Source organism: Lycium barbarum, chromosome 12, assembly GCF_019175385.1.
Source record: "Lycium barbarum isolate Lr01 chromosome 12, ASM1917538v2, whole genome shotgun sequence".
Taxonomy (NCBI): domain Eukaryota; kingdom Viridiplantae; phylum Streptophyta; class Magnoliopsida; order Solanales; family Solanaceae; genus Lycium; species Lycium barbarum.
In genome coordinates, this window is record NC_083348.1 from 38,322,678 (window position 1) to 38,346,176 (window position 23,499).

The following is a 23,499-nucleotide window of genomic DNA, read 5'->3' on the forward strand; positions in this document are numbered from 1 at the left end:
CTTACAATTGAAATATATCTTCAGCTTTGTTACTCCTGTGTGCAGAGATCTATTCTTGCTTCTTAAACTAAAATAGAACATCTTGAATTTACCTTTTGCAGTACATCTCGATCAGCATTTCCCAAATCATAGTCGGTTTGATCAAATTCTCATTGTACGATCATTCAGCTTTGTTCTATATGCCATAGCACCACAAACAACTTATGCGGTAATAATAAATTCGGTTGACCAAAAAAGACAGATACAGCGGGCAATTAATTTAGAATCCAGCAGATTGTTCAACCTAGCAAAGCGAAAAGGAAATGCTACAGGAAAGTGTGCGATAAAATCATATTATAATGAACAATTTAAGGGACTGGTCTTAACATCGTATGTACAATGAACTGAAGAACTTGTTCGTCCACCAATCTCCTTTTTGGTCTGAGGGAAGAGACAATGAGGGGATGTTACGAGAGTTCGTTCCAAAAAAATTCAAACTCCAAATGTTTATTTCGATGCTTCTTCTGTCCGCATCAAAATTTTCATCTGTCCCCACCAGGAGCTATATAGTCATACAAAAGACAATATCCATACACTACTGTCCAGTGTTTCCTAGAAGTCGCTCCACTGCAGCGTGCACATTCCCTGCAGTGGCAACAAGTGCCCGGACATTTTCTTGGGTGTCAAAGAAGCCCATTTCTTGTAACTGGGTTAGCTGAGTTGCATATAATTCCTCAGGGGGCACTACAATAAGACATCAACAGGAATATGAGCATCGGCTAAGTCAGAGAGAGAGAGAGAGAGAGCAAAAGAGTGAGAAAGACAGAGAATAAATTAACCATTGGATCTGCCGGGGACACCCAAACCCTCCGTCCCAAGTCCACCAAACATGTTCCTCAGCATTTCCATTCCCGGGTTGTTAAATGCTGAAATTATTGAAATCACCTAGCTGATGTGAGTTAACTAGCCATTAATACATAAGTGTATTAACAATTGCATTGTATTTGGCCAACCTTAATTATACATTATACATGGTGTTTCCACAACTCAAGAAAATAGGCAATAGTTTCCTACATTATTTCTATCAGCATAATAAATTGCTACCCCTTTCAGTCAACCAGGCCACCTGAATGCGAGAGCTTCACAATCAAGAATCAAGCTGAAATCTAAATCACCCATCAAACTAATCAATCAGCTATGCCTAAATCTCAAATCAGTGAGTCAGACGGACCGAATTTGTTCTAATCAGGTTCATTTTATTCCAGTACTAAATAATTATCTTTTAAGGAACATATAGATTACCTACTTTGAAAACATTAAAGCTTTTCCCTAAGACTAGAGTTTCTCTAAATCCCGTAAGTCTTACCTTATCCTTATTTTGAACAAACGAGTATCTAACAATTAAAAAGAGATTCCTGATAAACACTTGACCTTATAAAAGACTTAACAACGCATATATGGATTCTTTGCTTCTATTTATTATGATCTTGGCTAAATCCATATTAGTTTCGAGATCTGCAGGTCTTTTTAATACAATTTTCTACTCTGTGATTTTAGGTCTTCTTAGTCTTCTTTGATCACCTTCAATCATCATGTTGTTGCACATACTGACCAGTGCATATGGAGGTCTACATAGGAGATGGACTGACCTCTCATCTTATCCTCTATGTTTGTTTTTTGTCAGATGTGATATTTCTAATCTTAATGACCTCGTATGACTAAACATCCACATCTTACACATGCATCTTCATGATATTTATCTTGTGGATATTACATCCATTCCCATATAACATTGTTGGTCTGCCAGTCGTTGCATAGAACTTGTGTTTCACTTTGTTAGGCATCCACATATAACATCACTCTCTTTAGCAGCTTGCACTTCTCCATTCAACGATCCTCTTTTAACTTGTGCCTCACATCATCTTCCACACATATGAACCAAATATTTCCTTAGTCTACATTTTGGCTCCACTATCTCATCTAACCTCACTTCACTGGTGTTATTATAACTTGCAGTGAAATTAATTTGACTTACTACTTTTTTTTTGTCTTACTTCTACATACCTAAAACTAGAGTTCTTCTTCCTAGTTCCAAATTTAGTTTACTTTCTCGCTAATTTCGCCAATTAAGACTATTATCCATAATTAGCGTAAAATAGCATATGCAGATCCCTGAAGTAAACCACTTTCCGCAGGTAGAGACTTGTATCTCATCTCACTATTCTCACACTTATGTCACTACTTTGTACAATTCATTTATGACATTTATGTATTTTATCTGAATTTGATTCTTCTAAATCCCCACTGAACCGTCTTTCTCATCCTACAAATTTCAATCAATATTTTTAACAACAATATACACTCTCTATTACAGATCCAACAGGCATAAATCCGAATCAGTTCTCTGTCATCCTTGTACAATTTTAAGATACATATGCAATATAACAAAACTAAGTAGTAGGTTTCTCAGTTGAATAAACAAAAATGATATGTCTATTCATGAAACATATGGTACAAATAATGTGAATCACAAAAATAAAGTGTATTATTCCTACTAGGCCAGTTTTGCATCAAAATACTAGTCTTAAGCAAGGCTTGGAAGAAAGTGTAAGAAAGTTTATTTGCTTCAGGATGCCACCATTCCCTACCAGCCTAATTCAGAACAACCTACGGGTACATTACAGTTATGAGGATATCAAATTGGAAAGAACAGAGAATAAAATATCACCTGTTCGGCCAGTCCCTTGACCCGGTTCTCTGCAAGTGAGAAAGATACTTTGTCAGAAGCGATAGATGCAAGGCAGAAAATTACCCCACTGATCCAAATAGACAGAAGAAAGATCTTGAGCCACTCACAAGTTTATCTTTTATCCCTCCTAATTAAAAACGTCTAATCGAAAACAGCCTCTCTACCCTCACAAAGGTAGTAGGGGTAAGGTCTACATCCATCTTACCCCCCCCCCCCCCCCAAAGACCCACTTGTGGGATTGCACGGGGTATGTTGTTGTTGTCGTTGTTGTTAATTGAAAAGGTTTAGACTTCTCTTTGGCAAGTCAAAATGAGATGATGTAAGGTAATATTTCTTTTTCTTTGGTGAGTAGACAAGAAAATGATGAGTCATAATGAGAAAAGGAGATGCAAATCATCATATCAGAAAAACCATTATGATCAGCCTCTTCACAGAAATGTCCAGACTTACTGGTTTGATTGCTGCCGACCAAGTTGAGCCACTAGCCCTTGCTGTAAAGTCATAAGTTGCTAAAAGGAAGAAAAATGATAAGTCAGAACAAGGTTTTGAAAAAAAAAAAAAAGTAATGAGAGAGTATACCCAAAGAATTATGCACTCATCACACTCTGTCCAGACACATATCAAAAGGCTTCTCTTTGCACCCTTGGTGCTCCAAATGGACAAGATTAATAACTTTTTAATTATAAAGATGGAAAACATTCTGGATATTCAATCCAGAATGTTTTAACCAGTAATATGAGAACTAACATAGATTATGTTCAAGAGACATAAGATACATATATTAACATCTTAATATTAATGAAATAAAAATGTAAAACAGTTTCAATGATAATAAAATCTAAAGTATAGTTTCTATATTGAAACAATATAATCTGAAGTACAGTTTCTATCATATCATACTTTGACACTAAAATCTGTAAAGTTTACTTTTGGTAAATAAACATTGCTTAGCGTAATTTAAAAAGCAAATGAATCTAATTGATTAACTGCAAGGGTTGGAAAGTAGATCAAAAATGGCCAACAAGAGAAACGAGCATTAAATAGACAAGATTTTTTTATTTTTTTTTTGGTTTCCATTTTTCCTTTTGCTATTTTCCCCTTTATTTGTCATAGTAACTTTTTTCAATTCTTTTTCCTTCTAGATGTCCAACATTAATATTTAGTGCCTTCTCAATATGGCAGCTTGATGAGCATGGTTACACTAAGGCCACATCTACATTTTTGACACATAGTGAGGCTGCATTTATAAGCTCATTGATAAGCATGTGACCCCTTGGTGTGTTCTGACAACCTACCTAAAGCAATCTGATTCAGCTCTCACTAGATCAATCTGCAAAAGCTCAAGGCAAATATATAGGCTTCCGGGTATGTAACCTTGTGTCTTGTATATTACATTTTAAATTATCTTGTACAGCATCAATTCTACTAAGCATATTTCTAATAGTACTTTAACCTTTCTGAGTCTAATTTATGGTTTACCTTTACGTATCAAAAAAAGAATGATATCCGATTTTCTTAATTTGCCACACTGCATGCACCATGTACACACTCTAGAGTCCAATCAAGCACAACTTAAAGACAGCAAGGAGAGATTCTTTACCTGCATCGTCTCAGGAGACGTCAACTGACGAATAAATTCAGGATTTTGCATCATTTCTCTAAGATGTGAGTTGGAATCAAGCATGCTTCTTAGCTGTGGGTTGAGCCCCATAATCTAACCACCAAGATACTCAAGAAATGAGAAGCTTGACAGGAAATTTTCCACCACAAACAAAAAACAAGGAACCAAGAGAAAGAAGAATAAAGCGTTAAACTCACTGGCTGCATGCAAACTTTAGTCCAAATAAATAAATAAATACCTGGTTCATATACTGAGGATTTGAGAGGACAGACTGCATCATCTGTGACATGGCTGGGTTCTGCATCAACTGATTAACAGAAGAGGCATCAGGCATGCCACCTAGCATTCGCTGCAAATCTGGCAAAGCACCCAAACCACCAACAGGGGGTGCCCTAGTATCCCCAGCAGCATTTGACCTGGCAGTGGTATTCATTTGGGCACCTCCAGCTGCAAAATAGATGAAGAAGAAATACCTTGCTTATCAAAAATAGTTGAAGATAATAATAACAAAAACAAAGCAAGATAACAAATGCTCAATCAGAACATTATGAAAAGGTCCACTGCATATATAAGACATTAGCTTCTGATTAGCCAAAGGAACCTAATAATATTACATAATTATATTCTCCATATTAAAGATAAAATTGGTTTTTGATAAAGATAAATATAAAATTGTTTTTAATAAATCCTGAGAAGATTATGCTAACATTGGAATATTTTACTAGAGAAAAACAAAAAAGAAAGAGTGGCTACAGAAAACACGTGTTCTGATGTTCAAGTTCTATGCACAAATTGCACAAGTATGACCTCATGGCACCCTCACACTGAAGATGCATGACAGTAACAAGGTTAAATCTAGCAGCTAAAACGGTTAAAGAGCAACAAACTGGTAAAAACTTACTGCCAGCTGATGCCCAAGGATTAGGAAGTGGATTAGTATTGGGAACGGGAGGATTAGCAGTTGTGTCAGAACCAGTAGATGGAGGATTAGTTGACTGGTTTCTGCCATGTCCCTGGGCTCCCAAAAGAGCCACAAATGGGTTTGTCCCTGAATCATTTCTTGCCTCTCCAGCCATGCTTGTTGCATTCAGAAATGGCTCTTGGACGTTCTCATACATGCGCCTTAGCATGTTAAATCCCTCAGGAGACGATTCAATGTTGCTCATTGCCCTGTCAGTATTCCGCATCATCTCACGCATAAGTTCAGGGTTTCGTGCAGCCTCCATTGTCTGGCGAAGCGTAGCAGGGTCATTGAGTACGTGAGCGAGCTCGGGATTACGATCCATGATCTCTCGCATTTGAGGATTGTTCATGATCAAGTTGCGGATGATTTCTGGGTTATTCATTAGATTCTGAACAAGAGGCATATTCATCATATCTCTCATCATGTCGGGGTTTTGAGTCAGCTGCTGCTGGACCTGCTCAAAATCTGGAAGTCTAGCTCCAAACGGACCACCACCACTTCCAAGTCCGGGAAAGAGTGGAGCTCCACCTGCTCCCGCAAACGGCCCCCCTACGTTGGGGACAGCATCCCTTGGTGCATCCTGATTAGCATTTGGATTTACAGCATTGGTTGCACTTGCAGAAGCAGCCGGGGCAAAACCTCGGACGAGATGAACTGTGTGATCTGCCTCCAGACCTGCTTGCCACAAAATTAAAATTAGACAGCCTAATAACATGCAAGTATGCAACATGCAAACAAGCGAACGGATAAAAGAGAAGTTTCCTGCATCCTGATAGTACATTATTTCAAAACTCAATCCAGAATGTAATGCGGTAATAACTAAACAATCATGAAACAGATCAACGTGATTTGCATCAAGTAACATCATGTTAAAGACAAGAATCAGAAAGTTAATTACATTAGGGAGTATATGGTAAATAAAACAAATATAGTACTTCCTAATTCATTAACACCTCATTTATCAACTCTTTCCATCTATTGGGGAAAGAATACGAACACAGAGGTTATATTTGCACTTCTAAATCGAGAAAGTATTACAAATACCTCGTCAAGGTAATCCTACCTACCAAAGATGGAGCGAGTGGGCTCACATCAACTAGTCTACCTAGTCGCATTTAGGCTCTCAAAATTACTTACTCCCTTCATATGCTAGGACATCTCTTTCACTACAGACAAAATTCACAACATCCGCTAATATTCCCAATGAATTATTTCCAAAATTAGATTCCCCTCCGGTTCGGAAAACAGCTCCTATATGCATTCTCTTTTTATTATTAAAACAGCTTTACATGCATTCTTTTCCACGCTGAACAAATAATTAAAATTACCCCTAAGAACAGAAAAATGCATCAGCAAACCATTCCAAGCCAATAGAAATCTCTGGCTTTCATAGTCGCGTACATTCAGTAGTTAAAGCACAAAAAATCTCTCTAGACATTTATCATCCATCCTTATATAACTTACAAGTTATCGAACATGCATACAATGTTAAAAACAAAAGACTCATTTTTTAATCAACAAATACGCCAAATAAAGAAGAATATTTACAGCATTTATATGACAAACCCTAACAAGTTTGTAATAGAGGTATAGTTGAGTTGATTGATTGATCAGCAACATGAGAAATAAAAAGTATATTTAACGAATAAAAATAATTAAGCATTAATAATAAAGTACTCCCTTGGTTCACTTTTACTTGTCGCTTTTGGCTTCTTTCAAACTGCATAGACTTTGACCAATATTTTAAGAGAGTATTTCGTCAACATATTAATATGAGAAAAATTGCAACTTATATAGTATTTTCTCCCTATAGTTTTCTAACCTCTAAATTTTAAGTTCAAAATAATGAATTAATTTAATTCAATTTAGCTCCAAAAATTGCGAAATGTGACAAGTAAAAGTGAAGGAGCAAAAAGTGTGTATCTATATTCGGCGCAAAGAAAAATGTATAGATAGGAGTAATTAATGAATTAATAGTAATACCATAGGATTTTAGGGTTTGATCGTCCTTTAAGATGCGGCCTTTATAGATCAATCTCTGTTGCTCGGCAGGGATAACGGAGGGCTGAGAAAGGATGGACTTGAATGATCCGACGGTGGAGTCGAGGCTGACTTGTACGGTGAATTTTGAACCGTTGGAACATCGAACATTGATGGTAACAGTTTCACCACCACCGTTGGATTCGTCTTTGACGGTTGTATTAGTATCACCTCCTCCGCCCATACTCTGAGTATCAACAACCTCGATTGATTGATCAATGGAGAAACCAATTTGAAGCCCTAGCTCCAAGGATTTCAAGAGATGGCCTATTTGTTTGCTATATTCTTGCTTATAAGCTGTTTAGGCGTAAGCCCATCAAACAGGCTCTAAAACTTTAAGCAGCGTTTGACCATAACAATTATTCACTTTATTCTCACTTTTTTCACTTTTTCACTTTTCAGCATTTGACCATAAAAATTTTGAATACAGTTTGAAGTTATATTTCGAAATAACAAAAATTTAAAAAACATATTTTTTAAAAAATTTAACTTTTTTATAACTATGTTTCATCAAAACTACAATTTCAAAAACTATAGCCAACTCCAACTCCAATTCCAACTCCAACTCCAACTAAAAAAAAAAGTGATTTTTTTTTAGTTTCTATGGACAAATGGTGCCTAAATAAAAACAAGACAACACACCATATACTAACTAAATACTCAAACTTTGAAAATGCACATTTAAACACGAACTCATTTTTACTGTGTCACTTTCAAAATTTAGATATCACGTGAAAACGAGTTCAGATGTTTAATACTCATACAGGAGCCTAGCCAGTACGGGCCTGGGGTTGATCCGAACCCCTTCGATGAAAAATTACACGTATGTATATATAGTTGATGTTGAATCTCTTGACTTCTTCGTGTGTCTGCTTCTTTATTTTTTTGAACCCTTTTAATAAAAGTTCTAGCTCCGCCTCTATACTCATACTCAATGTTGAAGTATTTACTTGTTAGTTGAGACTAAGTTAAAATATTATGTCTAAAAGAAATAGTGTAATAAGAAGAAAAATACTACTCCCTCCGTTCTAAAAAGATTGTCTTAGTTTGACTTGACACAGTTAAATATTGTAAAAATGTATATATACTAGTCCATCCATTTCAAAAAGATTGTCTTAGTTTGACTTGACACAAAATTTAAGAAATAAAGAAAGACTTTTGAAATGTGTTGTCCAAAACAAGCTTTAGATATTTATGTGACTGTAAATCATTTCATAAAGTTATATAGTTTCTAAATATAGAAGTGTGTCAATTTTTTTGGACAAACTAATAAAAAAAAGTAAGATAATTTTTTCTGGAAGGAGAAAGTATATTTTAAGTAGTAATCCGTCAAGTTTGAGAGTGTCAAATATTTTGAAACATTTCAAATTAAAAAAATCATATAAATTAAGCCAAAGAAAACAATAGTATTAAAGGTGAAACATGATGCTATATTTGTTTTTGGGAAAAAGGGATAAATATCCCCTCAACTATACACAAAGTTTCAAAGACACACTTAATCTTTATCGGAGTTTTCTTACCCCCTAAATTATTTTAAAGTATAATATATACACCATTTGGTGCTGAGGTAGGACAAATAGTGTGCTCACTCTCCTGAGGGAATGTGAAAGGAAAAAAATAAGTTAAATTTTCTGATTAATATGTACATGTGTTTTTTTTAATTAGATGCTTTATAATTAATTAGTAACATAATTAATTAACATTAAAACTTAAGCTGATTTCTTTTAAATTACTTTCTTTTCTATTTTTTGTGAAATAAAGTCAATTCCTTTTAAATGCAATTAATTTTCAAGGGAGGGGGCAGATAGTTGGAACTCAATCTTCAATGGAGTTTCAAATCGAATTTTGGCGTCCAATTTCTACTTGGTTCGAAGATCGAAATTGGTTATTGGCCAAAAAGTGTTTAATTGCAAAATGGTGGCAGATTTTGATCAATTTCAAAGTGAGCAATTAGTGCAAATCTGCAATTTCAGCTTTGTCATCCTTTCCAAAGAAGAAGCTCAATTTTTTATCCAATCTCTTCCAATACTCAATCAAATAAGGTCAAATTTAAGATAAAACTTCCCTACAACTTTGTGAACATATACCAACCACTATTTCTCCAAACAAATACTGAATCAACAAAATTCATTTTCAAGTTTCTCCTTCAAAGCTTCAAATCGTAACAATGGCTTCCATTTTTTATTTTTTTTAGCCATGTTATAATGCAAGGTCAGCTTTCAAACAATCAGTATCCAATAATTTCGATTTCAACAGATTTCGGGCCAGATTTAAAAGAAAAAAAATTTAAGTTTAGGGGTGATTTCTGTGAAGGATCCAAGGTAAAAAAAATTGAAGAAACATTTTGTCCGGGTAAGTATGAACAGGTAAAAAAAATTAAAGAGAAAAGGGAATGGGATGGGGCCCACTATTCATAAAAAAGGGGGTGCATATACCGCTTCTAATGCAACTGGGGTTTGAATGTAAGTCAACACATAAGGTGCAAATAAATACAGAACTGATTGAAGCTTGAACAATTGATCAACGGAGAAACGAAATTGAAACCCTAGCTCGAAGGATTTCACACTTGAGAGAGAGAGAGAAAGAGCGAGAGAGATAGATGAGCTATTTCTTTGCTATATTGTAGTAATGGGGCTAAAACTTGGTCTCGACTGACAACTAACGCACAAATTTTGAGAATGCACATCTAAACACCTCAATTCGTTTTTACTATTACTTTCAAAATTTGTGTGTCACGTCAGCGTAAGCTACCCACAAAACATAGTGGAGAAGAGTTGATGTGTTTAGATGTACATACTCAAAGTTGAAGTGTTTGCTTGATGTGTCTATCTATGTATTATGTCTAAAAAATAGCGTAAAAAGAAAAAAAAAATATTAATACAACAACTAAACACGTGAATTATTAATAACTATTATATTCGTTTGACACTATTCTGTTTTTGTAACGACTGCTAAGTGCTAACAGAAGTACATCTAAACACAATTAAATATTGTAAAATTTTATATAAATTAACAGTTATGCAGAATCAATTAATCATAATCAGTCAAGTTTGAGAGTGTCAAATATTCTGAAACATTTCAAATTAAAAAAATCATATAAATTAAGCCGAAGAGAACAATAATATTTTATTTTTAGTCAAGGTTTTTTTTTTTTTTTTTTAAGAGTCAAAGATACTATTATATTAACTGCAGAGTTAAAATATTCCAAGCAAAATTGGTGCCACTTAGGACACATTGGTTTCCAAACAAGCTAACATATTACAGTTTTTTTCATCTAGTTCTTTCCTGGCTACCATATTACTAGTCCTATCACTATCTAGGGATTGCAAAACAAAGTACGGGGGATAACAAAACGATGAACAGCTTTGGTGGCGAACTTTTTTGAAGCTTCCTTAGCCAGCATATGTGCCTCCTGATTCCTTGTCTGAAATTACGTTGCAGCACCAGCTTCCGCCCTGAAGCATTAACCAGCTGCCAGAAAGAATCAAAGTATGGTTAGCATTGTGGCCATGGTAAATTGCCTTGAACACCTCAGTGGAGTCTGTTTCAATTTTCAGAGGGAAAAGCTACCTATCCCAAGCCAATTGAAGACCTTCTTGGAGCACAAGAAGTTCTGCCTGTAGAGGAGAGTGCATATATTGCGCCTTGGAAACCTGCAATGCAATTTCCTGTGGAGTCTTGAAATACTCCTCCGATACCTCCTATTTGTGGGAAAGGGGAAAAAGGCCCATCTGTGGTCAGTTTATACCAGGAAGGAGAAGGAGGGTGCCATTTGATGAGTATGGATCACTTGGGGTTATAGAGAGGTCCATTTTGGGTCAAAAGACGGTACTCGATAGCTCTATAGATACAAGTATTGAGATTTGTTGGGGGAGGAAATGTTGTTGTGGTTGTTATTATTCCTAGTAATCTAGATTTTCCAAACAATGAAGGGCCTCCCACTTGGAGATGTAATGGGGTAAGAAAGGGGAGCTGAATCGAATGAGATCGAGCCAGTGTTGAGTGGAGGAGAAATTTAGTGATTTAGAGTGATGCCAAAACTATTCCAAAGTTTTTTAGTGCTAGGGCAAAGTAGGAAAATATGAAGGGAGGACTCAGTAGAGGACTGGCATACAGGGCATTGGGTGTCAATGTTAATCCCAACAAGATGAAGATATTCTCGGCTGAGGATTCTATTATGATAGCATAGCCAGAGGAGGAATTTAATTTTTGTGGGAGACTTGAGGTTCCAAATCCATTTAAAATCTGGAGGAGAAGATTCGAGGTGCTCAATATATTGGTAACAAGATGCAGTAGAGAATTTGGTAACAGTGTTATTGGGTGACCAAAAGGGTACGTCTGGACCATGAACAACAAGGGGAAGGGCAATGGTTCGAATATGGTGTAGTACATCAAGAGGTAACTCAAAGGATAGATTATCAAGGTTCCAATCACCAGTAGCACAAAGATGTCTGATTTTCTTATTTAGGTCAGCTTTGGTTAGTGGTCCTTGAATACAGTATCTAAGGGCTTCAATATTGGGGACCCATTTTAAATACCACATGTCAAGATTCGAGGTAAGAGAAGGCTGCCATCGAATGCATTTATTACGAATCTCCCACCCATTGTAGTATAGCTTTCCAAATGAAAGAGCTATTCATATTAAGTGCCGATAGCATATTTCTGGGTTAAAGCTTTAGCCCAATGACCATGAGGGGAAGTTAATAGTCTCCATGTAAGGCCACCAAGAAGGGCAAGGTTTTTGGATCTAGCTTTTTTAATGACTAGACCTCCATGCTCCTTAGGGGAAGTAACAGTATTCCAATTGATAAGGTGCATCTTTTTCCTAGTATTAGTGGTCCCCCAGATAAAATTGCGCATGATTCGATCCATGAGCTTAAGTGTTTTTGCAGGAAGGATGGTAAATTGCATATACTGTCCAGGGATGGGATTTAGGGTTGACTGTGTCAGTGTAACTCTTCGTGCCATTGTGAGGGAGTTGGTTTTCCATGTAGCTAATCGATTTTACATTTTATTTATGATGAACTGGTAATCCAATGGTTTAGGTTTATTATGGAGTATTGGAAAACCCAAGTATTTGCCAAAACAAGTGTTGACTTTAATATTAAAAATATGGACGTAGAGCAGGCAACACTTTGTGGACAGTTACGTGAAAAAATAATCTTTGATTTTGCATGATTAATAAGCTGTCCAGATAGATGACAAAATTGGTTAAGGCAGTGCTGTATGGTAGAACAGCTCTTATTATACACCTGAGATTAAAAAAAAAATGAGATCGTCCGCAAAAAATACATGTGTAAATTTGAGACCTCGTGGATTAATTTTAACAGGATCCCATTTTCTAATATTCGGCTGGTGATTAATGTAGACTGATAACAATTCCAAGGATAATATAAAAATATAAGGAGATAGGGGCACCGCTAGAAGAAAAGTAGCTAGTAAGGGCCCCATTAACATTACTGGCAATACTACTAGTGGTAATGCATTGCATAATCAGCTTTGTGATTCCCGGAGAAAAGCGGAAAAAATTAAGGGCACGGTATGTAAAAGACCATTCTAGCCTATGAAATGCTTTTTCCAAGTCAATGAATCACCATGTCATATTTTCTTTCCCTTTTTATTTTTAAAATAGGACATGATTTCCTGAATGAGGATAGCATTGTCACCAGATTTCCTATTAGGGATGAAACTATTTTGATAAGGGCTAATCAGATGGTGCAAAAGGGGCTTTATTCTATTAGCAATAGTCTTTGTAATGACTTTATATATAGTATTGCAAAGCCCTGTGGATTGAATTTTTTTTAAGTTATTAGCCTTAGGAATTTTAGGGATTAGACAGAAGATAGTTTTATTAATATCAGGAGGAAGGTCAAATCTTTGAAAGACTTGATCACAAAGGTGTAAAACAGAATTTTCTTCAATATTCCATTATTTTTGATTAAAAAAAAGGATGAAACCCATCTGGGCCTGGGGATTTAAATGGTTAAAAGAGAAGATGGCTTTCACAACCTCACTAGGGTGTAATGGAGCATCAAGTGAAGAGAGATCAATTTTTGAGAAGCTTACAACCCCATTTTAAAATCAGGCCACAGGGTCTGTTCGTGGGCGGTAGTAAACATAATTTGAAAATAGTTTAGAGTGTGATAAAAAACCATCCTAGAGTCATCAATCCAGTCATCTGATTCATTTTTAAAGAAAACAATTTTATGTATCCTCTTCCTAGAGCTGACAGTTATATGAAAGAAGCGAGTATTTGCATCCCCTCGTTTAGTAAAGGTGAAACATGATGCTTTTATTTTTTTTAAGTTGTTAAGGGTTGAAATTTTATAGAAATCCATATTAGCATCATGTAAGCACTATTGCACAATAATCTCTTTATTGGTACCAACCACCCAACATAGCTGCGTAAGTTTTGCAAACTTCAAGGAAGAAATCAAGCACAAAAAAAGTTCTTACTATCAATATGATTATTATCAATGTTCAATTAATCTACGCATTAGTTATTTCATATTGGAGGTGGTATAAAATAATATGATTGTAATTATACATGAATTACTTATATCAGGAAAGAAAATAGTAACCAAATAAAGCAATAAATAATGTACAATTTTATACCATGACTTTTTTATATCCTATATGTACAACAAACCTATTTTCGTTTATGCATATGAGTTTAAGTTCTATTCATTGACGATTATGAAAAAATGTTTGCGCAATCAAGTCAATTTATAACGTTAAATCATTTCTTACATAGTAAAATTGTGAATATAAAGTACATAAGCTGACTTCATTTATCATTGAAAAAATGTCAAAAGTTGACTACGTATTATTTTAAAATTTCAAATTTATCATGCGTTACACTTTTGGTCCATTCATATCGTTGCTTTTAACAACTTGTTTCTTATTTGCTATCATCATTGCTATTGATGGAGTTTTAGCATGAAATGGGTGGACTGCGCATGTTTAATTTCTTTTTCTTTTTTTCTTTGAGAAAAAAGGGACTAAATTTACCTCTCAATTTTTAGCTATAACTTACAAGTTCGAGTTATAACTTCATTAAAGGTCAAGGGCAAAATGAGATTCTTTTTCTAAATGCAAGAATTAAAAGTAGACCAAAAGTTTATCCGACCGCAAAGTTTAAAAAATTTCAAATAATTAGGAGAAAATTTAACCAATTACCTCTATCCTTACTTTAACACGTTGTTTATTAATCCTCCTTTCTGAGTGATAACAACTTATTTAATGATTACATTAGATATGCGATGGTTTGAAGATCTAAAACTATTATAATTATGTCCGTTATATAGTGAATATGCCAATACACAAGTCAACTTCATTTATGATTTATTTTGACTTAATTAATTATTTTTTCACTACAATACAATAATTTGAATCAAAATAGACTTTATTCAATGACTACCATTGAAGGCTAAATCTAGTTCATTTATGATGATGTAAAGATTACTACCAAGTAACTCATCATACTTCAATAAAAATTGATAATATAATTCAAATTTGATGAAAAAAGATATTTACACCGAACAACATGAATATGGAACTAATAATACCTTCACAAACGGTAACACTGAAGAGCACATTCTCGTTGACACTTCACGAAAACGAGGAAAGAAAGTTTCTGATCAATGTGCCATTGGAGACACTAAGGGTAGCAATGAACATTAGAACATATCCATACACCTTAATTCACAAGTATGGACTGCTAATGATCCCAACTCTGACAGAGGAAGACATACGCATGGCCAAATGTCCCTCTCATCCACTACTAGCACATTTGGAGATATCATTAGCACAAGGAGGAAGCTCCATCACTTATAGCAAACCAGAAATGAAAGTACTTCTATGGAATTGTAGGGGTTGCAACAACCCCAACTTCAAAAGAAATTTCAGAGCATTAGTGCAATGGCACAACCCAAATGTCATCTGTCTCACTGAGACAAAACTGGTAAACCACTGCCCACTGCTTGATTTCATCAAATTTACTGACCTATTTGAGATAAGTGCTGACGAATACTCTGGAGGAGTGGCATTCATGTGGAAAAGCAACGAACTAGAGGTGGACCCAATCACAATCACCAGTCAAGAAATTCATGTAAATATCCAAGTAAGCCACCAAACTCAACCATGGCTTCTTTCTCTGGTATATGCTAGCACTGTTTTGAATAAAATACAAATGTTGTGTAAATCTAGACGTTGGGAAGCTTAATAAAAAACCTTGGATATTATGTGTTGATTTTAATGAAGTAATTTCTGGCTCTGAAAAATATGGAGGAGACCCTGTCAGTGTTAGAAGGACTTTTGCCTTTATAGACTACCTAAATAAACATACACATTGTAGACTTAGGGTTTACGTGGACTAATAAATAAAAAGCGTCAAAGGCTCAAATATGCCCCTAACCTTTGCGAAATTTTACACATTTGCCCGTCGTTAAAAGGTTGGTGCAAAGATGCCCCTAATGTTTGTTTTTGGCCATACACGCCCTTGAGTTAACAGAAAATATTGGAGGGCATATTTGTTCAGTTTCGCAAACGTTAGGGGCATATTTGAGCCTTTGAAATTCCTGAATATTATGGCACAAAATATCATTGCATTCCAAAACATAAAAAAAACATTTGTAATTACAATCCATCCACCATTGTATTACATCAAAATTATACAACTAAAAGAGCAGATGCAATTACAAACATCTTTTAAAGACTGTTTTCACAACAAGAGCATCATTTTCCCTTTTCAAAAGATTTTTTTACTAATGATAATACCATTTTTATTTTTCAATTTATTGTTCTTTCTGGATATTTTTTGTGTTCTCAGTCCCAATATCTACACAATAATGGATGCAACAATTACCGCAATAAAACATAAACATAAAAAAGGAGATAACTTATATTAAACTTATGACACATGAAAAAATGTCTCCCACGGTGCTCAAAATTTTGATAATAATAATAGAAAGAGTATCACATTTTAAGCATTTATACAATTTCTTACATAACATTCAATGTGGTTTGGCTCTTTCGTGAATTTCACGCATAACTGAAATTTAGTAGAATTATTTGAAGTCCATAAGTGAGATGGAGTGCAGTAACTCCACGTCCACAAACCCTTCCACAACTCCACATCCACAAATCCTTCCACAGCTATTTGAAGAACTCAAAGCTTCCGACATTTCATAAACAAGTGAAAGAATAAGAGAGAAAAGTGAGGGGTTGTACGATAAGTGTGGAGTTTCAAAATGCAGTTGCAATGAATTATTGGCTAGCATAAAGTGCACTACAAAAAAATCTGAGAACTATTTGTGCCATAATATTCAGGAATTTCAAAGGCTCAAATATGCCCCTAATGTTTGCGAAACTGAACAAATATGCCCTCCAATATTTTCCATTAACTCAAGGGCATGTATGGCAAAAAAAAAAAAAAAAACGTTAGGGGCATCTTTGCACCAACCTTTTAACGATGGGAAAATGTGTACAATTTCGCAAAGGTTAGGGGCATATTTGGACTTTAACCGAATAAAAAGAGGGGGGGGGGGGGGTATTACCCTAGAACGCCTGGATAGGTTTTTTTCAAATACTGATTGGCTAACCGTATTCCCTGATGCTACATTGACACACCTCCCACACACACACTCTGATCACTGCCCCATTATTTTTAACACTGACAGACCAGCAGAAAACCAGAAAATAGATTTAGATTTGAAACCATGTGGCTCAGACATCCTGATTTTCAGGGACTAGTACAATATCATTAACAGAACTCTACTAACTATAACCCGACCCTTCTCAATTTTACAAATCATATTTTCTTTTGGAATAAAGAGGTTCTTGGTAAAATCTTCCATAAAAAGAAAACTTTACTAGCAAGAATTGAGGGGTTACAAAAAATAGACCCCACAACCAAGTCTAACTACCACTACGACCTAGAGGAGCACCTTATCACCCGATGTAATGATTTTTAAAAGATGAGGACTTTTGGAAACTAAAATCTACAATCCAATGGCTTAATGAAGGAGACGCTAATACTAAATTATTTCATATCTCCAACATTCAAAGACACAGAAAAAATAGAATACTAGGACTAAAGGACACTGTTGGGAACTGGACTTATGACCTAAAAGACATCTCTACTATTATCCTAAACCATTTCAAAGACACATACTGCACAGGACTACAATCAAGTTCCAAGCTAAATGTTCATAGACACATACCACTTTATGCCCTTATTACTACTGAACAAAATAGCCTAACCAGACCGCTAACACCTATTGAAATTAAAAAAGTAATCTTCTCATTCAAACCTCTAAAATCACCTAGACTTGATGGTCTACACCCCCATTTTTTTCCAAAAATTCTGGGAAGATACTAAGAATGTCCTAAGACATACTTGTACCAATTCTTTCACCACCTACACCATTCCCCCTTAAACCAATGACACCCATGTTACTCTTATACCTAAAATCAAGAACCCCATACATATTACCCACTACAAGCCCATTAGTCTTTGTAATACCATTTATAAAATAATTACCAAAATTATCGTTAACAAAATTGGACCCCATCTTGAAAAAATGATTAGCCCCTCACAAAATAGCTTCATACCAGGGAGAAGATCCACTGACAATGACATGACCATTCAAGAGGCTATCCATTCTTTCAGAAAAATTACTAACAGTAAGAGAAAAATAATAATTAAGATTGAGCTCGAAAAAACTTTTGATCGACTTGAATGGTCCTTTATCCACTCTTGCCTAGATGACCTTAACTTCCCTTGAAACCTCACCAAGCTCATTATGAATTGCATCACCACCACAAACACTGCTAACCTCCTTAATGGAAAGCCCACCAATTTCTTTCAACCTACTAGAGGAATCAGGCAAGAAGACCACCTTTCCCCCTGTATATTCATTATATGCCTCCAAGCCCTAACAAGGAAAATTGATCATGAGATAGACATTGGTAACTGGAAACCTATCAAACTCACTCAATCAGGTCCTCACATCTCCCACCTCCTCTTTGCTGATGATATAGTCCTATTCGTTGAAGCAACTACTCATAGTGCAACCTATATTATCAACACATTTAATAGCTTAGCATTATGCTCGGGACAAAAATTAAACCACAACAAGTCTAAGATCATCTTCTCCAATAGTGTTTCTTCGGAAACCATGGACACTATCTCCAACCTTCTATATATGCGCACATCTCAGGACTTTGAAAAATACTTAGGCTTCTCCATAACCAATAAGAACCAAAAAATCTGACTACCAAAGTATTATAGATAGAATGAACATCAGATTACAAGGATGGAAAGCTAAGATGTTTACTATGGCAGGAAGGTGCACCCTTGTCCAATCTGTCCTTAATGACATCCCTGTCCACCAGATGCAAATAAACTTGCTCCCTGCTACTACTAGAAAACACATAGACCAACTTAAAAGAAACTTCCTATGGGGATCCACCTCTGAAAAAAAGAAAAGTTCACCTTATCAACTGGAAAAGAGTGACTATACCAAAAAAAAAAAAAAAAAATAAATAAAAAAAAATAAATAAATAAATATATATATATATATATATATATATATATATATATATATATAAGGGCTGCTACAGGAACCAATATGTCACTCCTGCAGGCTTCATTTGGAGATTCCACCATTAGACTGATAAACCATGGGCAACTATTATTAGAAATAAATACAAACTCAGTAGAATCCCCTATCAATATTTTCCTAAGCCTACAGACTCTTACGTTCTTAAAAGCGTGCTAAGGCACAAAAAGGGCATTGTCTGGTCCATAGGAAATGGTGTTAATGTCAACATTTGGGAGGACAAATGGATAGAAAACACTCTTTCTCTAAGGGACTTGACAAGTGGACCCCTGAATAGTAAAGAAAATAATATTAATGTCCACTCCATCCTTCATCACAACCAAGATTGGAACACTGATGCCTTATCCTTTATAATACCCCCTCACATTCACCAAAAGATCTATAACACTTATACCCCCTTCACAATTAACCAGGACAAGTTTTACTGGAGGAACTCCCCTACTGGCCAATTCACCACTAAAGATTCTTACTTAATATACCAAGATAGCATTGCCAATCATATCCAACCACCTGAATTTGAGCATCAATGGATCTGGTCCTTAAAATGTCCCGACAAACTCAGATTCTTCCTCAGGCTACTCCTTCACAATCAGCTACTTACAGCAGCACATCTTGCAAGTAGGAAAATAATAAACAACTAAAATTGCAAACACTGTCATGCTCCAGAGCACATGTATCACATATTCTTTCAATGCCCTAAAGGAGCCCCAGTATGGCCCTTCTTCAACTTCAATATTCCAAGGCTATCAGACTATATCTCTTAGATAAAGGACAACTGGAAATCTGATAATACTATCCTCTACCAAAGCACACCTATTCCTTTCTCTATCCTCATCCCCTACACATTTTGGCACATCTGGATTGACAGAAATCATAACATATTCAACAATACCAACATGCATACGGACAACCAGTTTGTAATTAACAAAGCCCTTGAATATGTTTAGTTATCCTCCACCACCACTACTAATCACAATACTTCGAGCCAATGTGGGAATAAGTGGACAGCACCCCCTCATAACCTTTATAAACTCAACATTGATGGTTCATACAACAATGCAACAACCCAAGGTGGTGCAGAGGCGTAATATGCAATCCTTCAGGGCAATGGATAGTAGGATTTGCAAAATCCATCACAACTCAATCAGCTCTACACTCTGAAATACAAGCTCTGCTATCGAAGTTAGAATTGGCATTTACAAAGATTCTATTCCCACTCATAGTGGAAACAAATTCTAAGGTATTAGTAGAACACTTCAACAACAATAGTACAATTATAGCTCACAACAATTTGTTGATGGATTACAGGTTCCTGCTCCAAGCATTGGAGAACGCTCTGGCACAACACGTATGCCGTGATGCAAATCAAACTGCAGATCGATTGGCAAAACATGGGAGCTCCTTACAAGTCCAAACTCATGTGATGGAAGAAAAAATATTTTGGAACACCTCTCTTCCCTTTATCGCATCTTTCATTAACAAAGACTATTTAGGGATAGAATCGTTTAGATCTATCCCCGCATTGTAAAGACCTTTTACTTTCTGCACTTTATTTCAGCTATAAAATCTCCTCTTCTCAGCCAAAAAAAATAAAAATAAAAAATCTAGACATAAAGAAAAAGGACATTAGTCTTGTCATGCTCAAAATTTAGCACTTGTACTAGAATCAAACGTGGCACTAAAACTTCTTCATCCATAAAAGAGATAGAAAGAAAGAGCACAAAGTAGGAAGGAGCCAAAACATTTTGAGGCCTACCAGGCTACCACCATAAAGCTCAAAAGTGCATGAGAGCGCATTGATCTCTTGTTCATGAGTAGCGATTTGGTTCAAGGGATTAGGTGGAATACTCTGATATAAATTTTGAAATTAAATTATTTTATATTTGAATAATGTCCTAATTTTGAATCAAACGACCCTTTAAAATATAAACCTATAAAATTCTATTATTCTTATTAATATGATATATTAATCTTTATAGCCTCTAAGACAACTTCTCTTAAAAGCCTTGATTCTCACCTCCGACTTATCTTCATTTTTAGGGAGACATCAGCGAGACATTATAGTAATATTATTATATTGGGATATATGAGACCGTGAATAGACACTACTGACTTGAAGCTTTGACTTATGCCGTCAAACTAATAGTAAAATTTAAGTTTCTTCCATAGAATGATATTTTATATAAATAGATACTCCCTCCATTTCGATTTATGTGAACTTTTTTGAAGTACGAGGATCAAACTTTATAGCTTTGATCTTAAAATTTTTTACTTAGATTTTTCAAGTTTGTAAAAGTAAAATTTATATATCTAGAAACTCCATTAAAAGTACTACGTACAAGTTATGATAATTTATAATTCAAACAATTTAAAAAAAAATGTAAGAAAAACATGATCAGAGAACCACCTAATAGGCTCCCCCAATTATAATGGGTTCACATAGATTGAAATAGAGGGAATATAATTTTTTTGAAAGGATGTTACGTAAAGACCGTTGTATAATCAAATTATGTTTCGTCAACTACATATAATTATCTATAGTAATTAAAACTAAATATTTTTTTTTAAATAAAGTAAATAACCAATTATAACATGTTAATTAAGTTATACCTATTTTATATAACTAACTAAAATTCTATTAAATTAGAAAGACATAGAAAGTAATTTATCTCTCTACCATCTTTGGACTAATTTGAAAGTAACGTATACTTCATACTCCATTTGCCACATCCAGGTATGAAAGTCTTCTGCACGAATATATCTTGCGTCAAATGCGTACCTAAAATAATAAACTTTCAACTTATACATATTCTAGAATTATCAAGTATTTTAATTTTTTCCAATACAACACAATTTTCTTACAAAATATTTTAATGTTGAAGAGCATAAAAGTCGATCAATATTTCACACGTTTATTTTCCTATGTGAAATTCCATTAAATGCGAAACGGAAAGGGCAAAAAACCTCTAATGTATTGAAAATTGTTTAAATTTGCCCTCTTTCCACCGGTTGGACTCCTATTGCCCTTAACATTAGTTTTCAGGTTAAAAATGTCCCTCATTTTAATGAAATTATAAGATGTCATACGTATGAGTTTAATGTGGTACTAATTTATTGGCCCACATAGATATATATAGACCCAACCCATAAGTAACCCGGTCAATACGAATTTTATTGTGTAGCTTAATTTAGTAACATTATGTTATTAGTTAATTTGGAATTCAAAGTCCTTGATATTGGATAAAATTTTCAAAATAAATTTTTTATTCAACATTGTTATATTTATTTTATTCGTTATCTTGAAAAAATACTTTAGTTTAATGACTCTTATTTTATTTTTAAGACCAAACATAAGAACACCTAAGCCTATTAAAATATGTCTAATAATTATTACCTACTCATGTGCAAATGAGTATATATGTTAATAGATTTAATTTTCTAACTTTAACTGTGTTCCTAATCTACTCAATAATATAGTTAGTTCCTACTTCCTAGAAGAAATAGGATTGTCCCTAAAGAATATTACAAACGTGCTTTTAGGTTAATAGTTTAGGTTTTTTGAGAAGCATGTTCAAAAGAAATAGCATTGGAGCTCATTAAGGGTATAAAAGTCATTCAATAGTTAAAGAATATTTTGGTCTACCAACATTTATATTCATGCTTTTAAAATAATACTAGTTTCTATGTACATGCGTTGCACGTAAATCTTCAGTCGACATAATCCTTATGTTAAAAATGTTATGTCAATTATTTATGCAAAGTAACAATAGATTTAAGTAATGAGAAATTTATACATCTACAGGAAGAAGGAATTGTTGTAAGGCAATTGACGTGAAAAAGGTGACATTAATTTAAATGCGGAAAATTAAAGTTACTATATTACCATAATACTTGAATTCAAAATTATTGGACATCATCTGAACCGGTAAAAATGATCAAGTTAGTTATGTTAGTCTATAAATAATATATGTACTTATAGTCAGAGGCGGATCTAGGATTTGAAGGTTCAGGTGCCACGCTGTCCAAATAGGATAAATGGCTCGGTTTCTTCTAATTTGGGTTACGTTCGGGTCATTATCTTTTTTTGATTTATATAGACAAATCGAACGAATATGCAGATTTGTTTAATGATGTTCTCTTTTAGATGTTATGAGATTAAAGATACCTAAGCGGTCCAAAAAAAATTGTAGGGATAATTAAGAGGCCTTATTCTCTAAAACTTTGAGAAAGAAAAATATTTTCTACGTTACAAATCCGAACATGTATAAACCATCTAATATTGTTACCTCAATATATTTATACTCTATTTCTCTTGTGCGTTCTTGCAAATATATAGTTGAGAAAGAATCGAGAATTGTAGCGTCAACCTTCTCGTTTTCACTTAGCGCGAACGTTGATGAAAGATCAAAATAACCTTTAAATCTGAAAACTTCTTAACATTATAATATTCATCATTTTAAAACTTAAAACTTTTTCTCAAAATTTAAAATTTACTATATAAATACATTTTAAATATGTGACG

General features: G+C 34.6%; 2 protein-coding genes and 1 long non-coding RNA gene across 5 annotated transcripts; 1 reads left to right on the forward strand and 2 right to left on the reverse strand.

Moving 5' to 3' along the window:
• Positions 1 to 224: 224 nt before the first annotated feature.
• Positions 225 to 7,663, reverse strand: LOC132621272 (ubiquitin domain-containing protein DSK2b-like). Of its 2 annotated transcripts, XM_060335474.1 has the most exons (8): positions 7,297 to 7,662; positions 5,251 to 5,988; positions 4,588 to 4,796; positions 4,329 to 4,442; positions 3,179 to 3,237; positions 2,708 to 2,736; positions 819 to 905; positions 225 to 723 (listed from the first exon to the last, which is right to left on the reverse strand). In XM_060335474.1, exons 1-8 carry the CDS (start codon positions 7,535 to 7,537, stop codon positions 575 to 577), a joined length of 1,626 nt encoding a protein of 541 aa, XP_060191457.1. In that variant the 5' UTR covers positions 7,538 to 7,662; the 3' UTR covers positions 225 to 574. The 2 variants fall into 2 exon arrangements, with proteins under 2 accessions (XP_060191457.1, XP_060191458.1); XM_060335475.1 differs by lacking the exon at positions 819 to 905 and having other exon boundaries at positions 7,297 to 7,663.
• A 2,876-nt stretch (positions 7,664 to 10,539) lies between these two features.
• LOC132623002 (uncharacterized) lies at positions 10,540 to 12,053 on the reverse strand. The gene is made up of 2 exons (XR_009576069.1): positions 10,924 to 12,053; positions 10,540 to 10,824 (listed from the first exon to the last, which is right to left on the reverse strand). It is a non-coding gene; the product is annotated as an uncharacterized LOC132623002 (long non-coding RNA).
• A 2,845-nt stretch (positions 12,054 to 14,898) lies between these two features.
• Positions 14,899 to 20,730, forward strand: LOC132623310 (uncharacterized). Of its 2 annotated transcripts, none has more exons than XM_060338046.1 (2): positions 14,899 to 15,475; positions 20,286 to 20,730. In XM_060338046.1, exons 1-2 carry the CDS (start codon positions 14,900 to 14,902, stop codon positions 20,334 to 20,336), a joined length of 627 nt encoding a protein of 208 aa, XP_060194029.1. In that variant the 5' UTR covers position 14,899; the 3' UTR covers positions 20,337 to 20,730. The 2 variants fall into 2 exon arrangements, 1 of the variants encoding a protein (XP_060194029.1); XR_009576192.1 differs by lacking the exon at positions 14,899 to 15,475 and adding an exon at positions 19,330 to 20,217.
• Positions 20,731 to 23,499: the final 2,769 nt, after the last annotated feature.